Here is an 11,657-nt window from a genome sequence, read left to right on the forward strand (position 1 = left end):
CTTTTCACAATGACAGTCAAGAAATATTACTACTTTGTTGTTAACTGATAAAAGAATGAGTTGGACAGGGCTATTGCAAACCATTTTTTTTAAAATTCTAACATAAGAGAGATCATTACTGATAAGATTATGACTTTCAGGGAGGTATGACACTCAGTGTTATCTGAAGATGATAGAACTGTGAAGGCATCCATTAAATCGGTTCACTACAATTATCTAACTAAATATCATACTTAGAATAATTTTCCCTTCCTCGTTCTAGGGATTTGTGCACTTGCAAGCGATATTTGATATTACCACCTGTGGAGCAAAAAAATTCCCACTTTTTTACTTCTCATCCGCAAATCCTGATTCCTCGCAGCAAATTTTCAAAGAGAAGCATTGCCCAGAAATGGTAGTGGAAAAATTTCAGCAATACTTTATTTAAGATGGGAGTAGCAATCAGGATTTTATCTTGTTAATTATTCTGAACTACATAATCAATTAACAAGATTCCTCCAATAAAATTACATATTTTTACTTAAGCTATTTGTTCATTTATCTTATTACTTTCGTGACACTAACTCTAAACTATAACAGATTAGTTTCATCAAAAATGGGAGCTTTTTTGTGCACTTATACTTTTGACAGGCAACAAGCACCTCTAGTGGCAAGGTAAAATGTAGCCTTTTTATTTAAAGATGTCCTGTGTTGTTAACATATGCAAATTCAATAAATGGAAGCTTGTGTGACCCACTATTTATAGCGTTTATGATTTTCGTAGACGCTAATTAAGTGTTAAGAAGTAAATGAAATTGAAGTTAATCAAGACATGGAAAGATTTAGTAAATTCTAAATATTACGAAATTATATATATATATATATATATATATATATATATATATATATATATATATATATATATATATATATATATATATATATATATATATATATATATATATATATATATATATATATATATATATATATATATATATATATATATATATATATATATATATATATATATATATATATATTACAATTTCCTAAATTTTGCCATGTTGTCTTGATTAACTTCAATTTCATTATCTTATTTCAAGTGGACTTCTCTATTACGGTAAATCTAATAGTGTGAAGTCGCCATGGATTATACAACAAATTTTAAAAAATTATCATATTGTTATTGACGCCAATATTGCAGAACTAATTTCAGTTTCAGGTACAAATTTTTTAAAAAAAGTACATATTAAAATATATTTTATTTTATTTTTATAACCGTCGTTGAACAACCGACCCAATTTTTTGGGTTTACGACTACTAATGTTCAACTCCATAGCTTTGTAATTCTGCACCCAATCCAGAAAACAAGGGAACTCCTGGATGGAGTATTGGAAGAAATTTGCCTTCGTGATGCACTTTTCGATGGAGCTAACCCGCCTTTGCGTTACATAGAGAGGAAGACCACGAGAACCTCACACGGTTAGTCTGACGACAAGGGTACTCTAACCCATGATCCGTCCACCACTGAGGATATTTCACGCCAGCACTGCGGTCGGTGCAAGCCGGATGCGGAATTCGTGTAGACCAACCATCGCCGGTATCGCCGGTATCCATTAAAATATAAAAAAAAACCATGTGCGAAAAGTAAACTTAACTGAACGAAGCGATGGCTGAATGAGCAGAACGAAGCGAAGCGATCACAGCGATGGCTGGTCCATGAAAATGTTGCACCCGGCTCGCACCGACCACAGTGCTGGCGTAAAATATCTTCAGTAGTAGACGGAATATCTTCAGTAGTGGACGGCATATCTTCAGTAGTGGACGGTATATCTTCAGTAGTAGACGGATCATGGGTTAGAGTCACCTTGCCGTCAGGCTAACTGTGAGAGGTTTTTATGATTTTTCCTTCAATGTAAAGCAAATGCAGGTTAATCCCCTCAAAATGTCCTCCACAAAGTGTCCTCCACCAAATTTATCCCCAATACTTGATCCGAGAGTTCCCTTGTCATCTGAATTGGGTTCAAAGTTACAAGGTTATGGAATTTAACACTAGAAATTGTTAACACAAAAATAAGGTCGGTTATTTAATGACTGTTATAAAATAAGGTAAAACCATTAGACTGAAAGATAAAAAACTAATAGAGAAAAACCAAATTAGGTGCTGTTTGAGTAGAAGTGCATTCGGGTCATTCTTACAAAAAGGTGATTTTTTAAGTCTCTTATTAATAAATATTAGTAAATACAGAAGATTTCTAAATATTTTTCTTCATCATTTTGCGTAAAGTTCTAACTAGCAAATCATATGCATTCCTTCTAAATGTATTTAATATTTCATTCTTATTTTTTAATAAACATGTCTTCAAAATCCCCTCCGTGGACGTTCCTACGTCTGTGGCACAAAATAATTTTTAATGTCTGTTAAACAAATTTTTTAAAAAAAATGGTAAAACTAAAATGTAAAAAAAGAAAGCAATCAAATGTTCAAATACAAAAAAAACGGAACAGAAACTTAGAATGAGACAAGCTAGACAGAAATTAAAAGAAAACCCTATATCGTTTGAAGAAAGTAAAAAAAAAAAGGAGCAAAAAACTTTAAAATCTGTATCAGAAAAAGATTTAACAGAAAAATCGTGATTAAATGTACCTAAATTTCTAAAAATTGATAGAGCAAGCCGCTTGTGCCCAGGGAAAAAAGAAACAATAACAAGAAGAAAAGAGAAAAACAAAAACGTTATTTGGATGACAGTATGTCATGTCAGTATGTTTAACTTACATGAAATGTTCATAAAAGAGTACCCTCAACATTCAACTTTCATGTGGAGTTTGAATTTTTATTTCAATTGTCTTTACATTTTAATTTATTAATATTCAGTAAGAGTTACTTAAAAAATTTCACACCTAGGCTAAAAATGGATGTTTCCTTTCATAGCAACATGATTAATCTGAAGTAGCTCTATCTCTAATAATGAAATATTTTATCATTTACTAATTAATGTTAAACTCATATCAGTTGTACTTAATAATTAATGAATTAGTCTTCATTGACATTTTATATTTTTTTAACATAAAATGTCTCCTCCGTTAACTATGACATCTCCTCCGTACACATGGCAGAATTTAAAATATTTTAAATCTCATACAAAATAAAATAGAAAACTTGACCATCATTATAAAGACATATAACAAAAATAAAAAAAGGCATTTATGTAATTTTTATCGCTTTTTTAATTACTTTAATTTAAAAAAAATTTTTAGTCTATTTATACCTTTTCAGTGAGAATGACCCATTCATAATATTTTTTAACGGAACGAATAGCAGAATTCGACAAACTGAAGTATATTATTCGAATACTCTTGTGTTTTTTACAAACACTATGCAAGTTTCATAACTTTTGTGAGTTTGCGACAATTATTCAGTACTGTTAGTTCAAGTTTAATCAGCATTTAGTCAGTGTGCTCTATACTAATAGGGAGCCAAAGTTGTATGAAAATGAAATGTATGTCTGTTCAAACTTTTTTAATATTTCAAAAGTTAATGTAATGCTCAGTCATTTTGGGTAATTGATTAGGGGAAGGAAACAGAGAAAAAAAATCTAAAAATTTTTCATTGGAAAGTGATTTAATTTTAGTTTAATTTCTTAGAAAAATTAAAATAATATTTACTTGGCAATGAGGTAAGGTTTGAAAATATTGTCAGAAACGCCACCAAAATTAAGCGCAATTAGCTGATACAATTAGATGTTCAAATGATAAATGTTTTTATTTAAATGCAATAAAATACATTTTTAAAAATGCATCGTAAATTTTTATACACTAAAGCTACATTAAACTTGTTTTACAGTGTTAAATAAGAAAAAGAAAAGCAAGAATTTTAAATTTTGAGACGATCAAACTAAAGCCTTTCTTTTAATGAATAATCAACTGGACAGGAATTTGAATGTATAAGAATTAGTGCTTTTATTCATATGCTTGTATAAAATGATTTTTTTTAAACAATATTGCGTATTAAGAAGATTGCCGAGATACGGTAATACATCTTTAAATTTTTTAAAACTTATTTCAAAACTTTTGAATTCAGTTACTTTTTTGGCAAACAAATTTATGCTCCGTCCATTTAATTATATATTTTTTATGAAAACTGTTTAGCAATTTTTTCATAAACTATTCTTTTTTTATTCACTAATTTTTTTCTCATCAACTCCACTTTGAGCAAAAACTTCTAATTTCTTAAAAACTTTAAAGTTTTTCCTAAAATGAATTTAAAAGGTTTAAGGTTATCGTCAATATCCATACTGAAGTATGGTCAAACTCCATAAACTGTTTACAACAAGTAAAATGTAGTTATTTTAAGTTAGAAAATGTTACGAAGTAATTATTTAAACCATTATTTATTTTTATGCCTTTTGTACTATTACTTCTTTTGACTTCACAATAAATGCAGAACACTTTGAATCCCCCTTTGATGAAGGAAAAGTGACATGATTCCCTAAATTCTTATCTGTAGTCATAGGTGGTCGCAATTCATTGTCTGTGTTTCATTTCACAGGATACAATAAAACTATCAATCATATTTTTCATGTTTGAAAACTGTATTCACACTTTTTGTGAAATTTCAGACACTCAACAATTCAGTTTGACAGAAATTCAATCTATCCTTGAGTAAAAGCATAACGTATTCATCTTTATATATGCTATTTATGAAAAATGGAAGTTACAAACTATTATTTTTAGTGCATTTTTAACCTATGAAGAATTAATTTAAGGAACACTTTCATGTTCTTATAAATATAAGAAAAAATGTTGCTTTACAAAATTCTTATTAATGTAAAGCATTGCTTTGTTAAAATTGGTCAAGACTGATTTGGCTTTTAATTAATATTTAGTATATTTTTAGGTGTTTACGGCAAAACTAACCACTCCTAACCAACCTAAAAATAACCACTCTCCACATGACAATTCAATAAAACAAAGTGGCGACTTAAGTACGCAACCAGTCATTTTCCCCTTTTTTTTCTGAGAAATACAATGCATCAATGCAAACATCATCAACACCTGTACATCAATGCAAAAAAGTCTAAAAAACAGAAAAATCTCTAATAAAAATCCAAAATCTCTAATAAAAGTGTTTGTCCTTTAAGAATCTATCAATTTGATGCAGAAAGATTCATGTGAAAGGAGTGTTCTGTAATAAATTTCTTATTTCAAAGTTATGACGCATAAATTAAATGTACTATGCTTCCCAAAATATTTTTAAATAAAGTTATTTTTAAAGTCAGTATGTTTAACAAAATTTTTTCCCATATTCATTTTATGTTATTTTTTTATGCAGTAAATTTTAAAGCCGTAAAGTTACCCTCCTCTTATATATTTATTGTTTTAAAAAATATATAACATAATTTAATATAACAGTAATATAAATATAAAGGAAAAGTTTGCAAAAAATTGACTTTTATACAGAAAAGACCTATTAATATGTCACAGACTCATTAGGTTATTGTGTCGCACATTTTAAATTTCTTTGTTTATTTTTTCCTAATTTCAGTTAATTAGTTTACAAATCTAAGAAATAATTAACTTCGTTAAGATTGATCATAATCATATTAATCTTGCAGTTTCATACATAAAACTATGATAATTTTGCGTTTTAGGAAGAAAATAAATTTCTTCTTTTCTTTTTTAATTAATTAATTTATTTATTTATTTTTTGAAAAATTAGAACATTTGAAAAAAAAAAAGAAAAATTACAAACCACGTGGGATGTAAGTCAAGCGTACTGGGGGAGGAGTCTACTAGTCTTTAGAAAAGGTGACGGCATACATGCGTACTTTAACAAATGACTTGCGTATGACGTTCAATCCTATTGGGCAGTTGAAAATGTACATTGCGCATGCGTACTAGCTGGCATAAGGGTGCAACTAGTTTAATATCTTTGAATCCATTACTTTCTGAAATTCTTATTAGTCAATCTTACCAGTATCTTACCAGTCGAGCAATGGCGGAATACCTTATTAATAACCAGGGTGATTATTATTGCTTAGACGCCGCATCTTTATATAAATATTTTACCGTTGACGAAAAACGGTTTCTTCTTGCATATAGTGCTAAAGCTAATGATATTACAGATACTACTTTTCATGGCATATTGCATCATATTTATTATAATGTGGTATTTAATAAAGTCAAAACTATTGATAATGTCCAAAAAGTGATCAAGGAACTTAAATTGGATCTCTGGTCTATGTTCAAGAAAAAACTTCCAGGTAAAGAAGTCGACTTTTCTCACGGTAGTCTAATACGAAATCCCAAAGCATTCATCAAAATAACAGAAGCAGGAGCCTCTAACGGATCAACAAAAGCAAGGCACCTATATCGGTGGTCCTTCTTTATAGGGTAAGAATTTACTTCAGTTTTTTTTCCTGCTTCAATTTTTTAACTTTTTTAGATTTTCACCCTTTTTTTAAAATTATTGGCATCGTAATCAAAAGTTAGTTTTATGACTTAAGAATTTTTAGAGCTGTAAACATTTTAAAAGATATTTAGAAATTTCGGGTGAGTTAATTTAAAAATTTACGGCTGTTTTGTTTCCTTTAAAAGGCTATATCCTTAAATATATGTAAAGATTTTTTTTAAGCATCAAAAACTGTCTAGACCAATAGTAGATCAATATTTAAAACCGAAAAAATTCTACCTGATCCAGTTTGTAATAGAAAATAATTTTAGAATAAATGTAGAGTTAATGCAGCCTTTAAATCTTGTTAAAGCTAAAATTAATTTTAAATCTTGTTAAAGTTAAAATTGCATTGCATTAGGGTGCAGATTGAATTTAGATTGCAGGGATGTGCATGAAATTTATAGCATATATAGTTGCCTTCATTTCCAGCAAACTCGAATGAGACAAATATTCTTGCATTAAAAAATACATGTTTTGCTCTTAAATTAATAATAATTTCTATAAGTTCTGATTAATCTTAATTTATTATCCTTGTAGTTAGAATGTTACTACATTGTACTTAGACGTTGCACTAATTCAGGGTTATAATTTTGTCAAACTAAATTAATATTTTTCGATTTTTTTTTTTTTTTGCATTTATGTTTTACGAAGGAACTTTTCTATGGTTCCTTTTTTTACCCCTTCTGTGTATTTCAAAACAACATTTGTAAATAATGTAATTTATCCAACTAATTTTACCGATTGCCTTTTCCTTTTTGCATAGATTTTAATTTATTTCGTGGCTAAATATTCTGTTTTGTTTTTACATTTTTTCTTCATAGATGTAGTGTAAATATTCTGTCTTTAGGTTTTGTTTATAAGCTGGTTTATTCATACTTTTTTTTTATTCTCGGCCTACTTTTCTGATTAAGTTTTGCATATCTTCTATATGCATATTGCATGCTTTCTACATCTCTGTATATATTTTTGCATATTTTGTATAAATGTATCTCAGATTTTTATTATTAGCTACTTTATCATTTCGTGACCCATTTTTCTCAATTCAAAAACGTAAGAAGTTATTTCATCAAGCAGAATTTTGAATTTTCTGCAAATACTTTTTTGTCAGTAACTGTTTTATTTTATCTTTATTTTTGTTATTTTTGTCACATTATCGTGCATTACCTCTAAAGATGCGTCGTAGTGATTCTTTCTTAAACTTTGATTTTCAACAAGTACAGTTCATTAGCTTTATTTTTTATTTTTTTTTGCTTATTTTTTTCTAACCTTATTTTTTGCATCCTTTATTAGCAATCTGATTCGTTGTATATTCTTCTTTAGCTAAGGCAAGCGCCTCACATTTATTGCTTGGAGTGTATATATCTTTCCATGAGACTCATTTTTAAGCTTCTTTAGTCAATTTCTTTTAGTTTACAATAATATTTTTGAACTTTATTAAATAAAATTAATAATTTTCAAATTCTCTAATTGATATTTTTTTTATTTTCTATTCATTGGTTATTTGTTTTGTTAATTTTATTTTTAAATTCTTTTTAGTTAGTTAGTTTATTTTATATTCATATTAGTTTTAGTTAGACTTTCTTCAATCTACTGCCTCTTTTGTGAAAACCTCTTTGCATTGAGTAAGAAAACTTTTAACATAAATTAATAGATCATGCAAAACATTTAAACAGTTCTTCAGTTTTATTTCGCTGATTATGCAGATAGTTCAGTTAATGATTTTTTTTTTGAAGTTGCAGTTTTATTTTGTATAGAAGATTTTTTAAATGTCGTGTAAGGTATGTGTTTTATGAAGCAGAGAATATTGTAAACATATTTGACATTTGAAAGATAATTCGAAAGTTCACCAAAATCAAAACACTCGTTCCACATAACAAATGAAAATTGCCACTGTTAAATATTTTACGTGAAGATTTTCAGCTCAATTGTGTAAATTTATAGTATTTTTAACACGAGTAAATTTTTTAAAATGAGGTATTATGTTATATTTCATAATTAACTTAACAAATATTAAGAGTGCAGAAAAAAAATCATGAAGTGGTTGCTTTATAGTGACAAACTTTTTATGCAGAACAATCGCGTCTTGGTTAAACAACTTTAAAATGAAAGAAGAAAAAAGTCCGCGTAATAAGAAGTCCGTATACTATAAAATATTTTATATTGAGTGTGTATTATTGAGTTATATTGAGTGAGTAAAATATTTCATATTCAGAAGATAGGAGGAGAAAATTCAAAAATTAAAAATAAATTAGATAATTTCCATTTTGTGATGCAATTACTTTGTCCGGGTTTTTTGCAGCATCCTGTAAATTTTTAAATTAGTAAGGCTTATAGTTTTTTTGATATTACAGTGAAACGACTTATAACAATTTTGTCGTACTTCGAAAATTATTTGTAGGAATCCCTTAAAGTACAGCATAAAGAACTTTAAATTAAACTATACATTGAAAAGTTTAAGAAAAAGATATACAGCTTAACTATCATTCTATATCATAAAAGATTAGGTGTCGCTGCGGTAAAAAATTGCAATGCATGTGAAACCATGTCATATTTTGTATTGCGAAGGCTTTGCATGCACAAATATTATAAAATTCTTTAATAAATTTCTAAATAATTAATTCTTTAATAAATTTCTTTAGCTAGCTTAACGTATTCAAGCAGGCTTAAGATTTTTTTCCTTATAGCGAAAATCGTTGCATTGTGTTAAGGAATAACGATAGTGATATAAATAATGCACTGTTATAAATATTTTAGTTACCGGTTTTATTATTAGTTATATTAATTTCTAAACTGGAAAATAATTGAAATGGCAATGATTTTTAAATCTTCTCAAAAACATATTTCAAAATAATATATTTATATTTGGTCCAATAAAAAGTCCAATTCTTATAAGATTTTGAGCGATTTATAACTTTTAAAACTTATAAATTTATTAAAAGTTGTGAAATTATCAAAAAGTGTTTTTTATTTCAGATTTTCTAAAGAGATCCTAAGGTATTTTTTTCATCACTAAAATAATATTAAATTTTTCTCCATAAGTGCAAGATAATTACTTGTATTGTAACCTCTTTTATGAAAAAGCAAAACAACTGTTCTCTAGTTCATATTAATGGAGATTGTAAACTTTGTGTTTGAATATAAAAGTTCGAAAATAAGTTTTTCTAAATATTTAATTTTAATAGAAAACTAAGTATCGCATTTATTTTAAACTAGGAAACGAATAAGACCGAAACTAAATTTTTTATAAAAATATTTCTAATATTTTGTTGACTTGCCGAAGAAAATCTAATTAGCTCGGCAGAGATACAGTCTCCACTCTTTAGTAGTTTTATAACAGCGAAACTTCTATTACACTGCCTCAAGTATAAAGTCCTGTTTTTAATCCATAAACCCCATGTTATTTTTGTTTAGAATAGAAGGTTCATATTGAACTATTTATAACAAGTAAAATGCAATTATTTAAGTTGAGCGATGTTGAAGTAATTACTTAAACCATTATTTCTTCTAATGCACTTTGTACCATTACTTCTTGACTACACAATACGACAACAATTTGAATCCCCTTTGAGTGAAAGAAAAGTGAAATGATTCTTATCCTTATTATTATTCTTATCTTTAATCATAGTTGTTTAGTTTAGTCATAGATTGCACTAATTGTTTTCTAAAACCTGGTGGACAGGAACTTTCATCACTAAATCATCACTTTCATCACTAATCATTTCAGGAGCCTGGTGGAAATTTCATCTACTAAAAAGTTAATAACTGCGACACTGACCAGAAGCCTCGGATGGTATCTATTTGTTTAAAATCGGAATTTTTTTTTAATTTCCTTTAAGCATCATTTAAGGAATCTGAATTTTTTTTTTTACTAAGACTTAATATCGCTTAAAAGTAATATAGTTAAAATAGTTATTATTTCTTATTAATAAGGATCAAATAATTATTATATTATTGCTTACTAATCACTGGGTTAAAAAAAGAATCACAGTCATATATTTCGAGCTCAGCTTGACTCAGACTATTTTCACTTCAATTTTGAATTCAGATCTCCTGGACACAAAGCCGACTATAATTTCGTGTTTACGATAACTTTTAAAATGTATTGAAACAGAGTAACGTTTCTTACACACGTTTAAAAATTTGAATTTGAGTTTTAATTTATAATAAATTTTCTTACTTTTTCAGGTTGTTTGATGTTGAAGGCTACGGTACGTGGCCGGAAAACTGGAATGATATTTCTAGTAATCCTCTCAACTTCCGTGCACTTCAGCTTCTGAATCTGTATATGAGGTTCACTTACATCACCGGTAAATCTGCAGATGACGAAATGGCCGTGCGAGTACTCTGGAGCTCTATACCAGATCCGCTTTTGACCTTGGATGACATTTTTAGGCTTTTTGAAGGGGTCCATCATATATACCATCGGAAGATAACCAGCATATGGCAATGGTACTGCAATCTAGTGAATTATGAAGAAACTTCTGTTAGGAGTCCACGATCTTTGCAACACCTTTCACGATGCTTCATCAGAAACCGATTGACTGACAACTTTAAGTTGCCCGAAGGAGTGGAGGAACTGGGCATTCCCAAACATGTCCAGAAGTATTTACTACTGAGAGATTTCTACAAGATAGAATGAATACTTTATCTTGGAATCATTTGCACTAAGTCTTTTATGAAAGATATTAAGGACTAATCTCGAGATCTGAATATTTTAATCATCAATTCCATATGTTTTAGTTTCCTATGAACAATCTTTGCTCTATTAGTTTCACTCTTAAACGTGAAATATTTTTTCTTTATATTAATAAACAGTGTATAATTAGTTTTGGTTTGCGATGTACAAATAAATTTTTTCTTGTTCATCATTTATTTTATTTTTAGTTTGTATGAAATATCTATCTACATTTATAAGGTAGCTGCAATACACGGATAAACTGAAAATTTTGTTAAAAATAATGCAATTAAACAAATATTTGAACATATGTATGATACTTAAATTTCTAGCATATCACAAAGTCTTTTTTAGCAGCAATTATGAGAAAAATTTTTTTCTGTAGATGTGAAATTCAAGCATACATGAAGGTGTAAACAATATTTAATTCATTAATTAAAATTTAGCAAGTTCAAGCTAAGGTAGATGCAAAATTACGAAAACGTGACTAATATAAAAAGAAACATAAAAATAATTATATTATTAAAAATAACAATATATATGTAG

General features: G+C 28.1%; 1 protein-coding gene across 1 annotated transcript; it reads left to right on the plus strand.

Annotated features, from left to right (window-relative positions):
• The first annotated feature begins 5,838 nt into the window (after positions 1 to 5,838).
• Positions 5,839 to 11,304, plus strand: LOC107449457 (uncharacterized). Its single transcript, XM_016064985.4, has 2 exons — positions 5,839 to 6,375; positions 10,622 to 11,304. The coding sequence occupies exons 1-2, from the start codon at positions 5,873 to 5,875 to the stop codon at positions 11,073 to 11,075; spliced, it is 957 nt and encodes a 318-aa protein (XP_015920471.2). The 5' UTR covers positions 5,839 to 5,872; the 3' UTR covers positions 11,076 to 11,304.
• Positions 11,305 to 11,657: the final 353 nt, after the last annotated feature.

This window comes from Parasteatoda tepidariorum, chromosome 3 (genome assembly GCF_982258835.1).
Source record: "Parasteatoda tepidariorum strain Cologne lab strain chromosome 3, Ptep-v5.0, whole genome shotgun sequence".
Lineage (NCBI taxonomy): Eukaryota > Metazoa > Arthropoda > Arachnida > Araneae > Theridiidae > Parasteatoda > Parasteatoda tepidariorum.

Bases quoted from the DNA above. Each gene is read 5' to 3' on its own strand.
- LOC107449457 (XM_016064985.4), top strand. From the start codon at position 5,873: ATGCGTACTAGCTGGCATAAGGGTGCAACTAGTTTAATATCTTTGAAT. The intron at 6,376-10,621 runs GTAAGAATTTAC...TTACTTTTTCAG, and splicing joins CGGTGGTCCTTCTTTATAGG to GTTGTTTGATGTTGAAGGCT.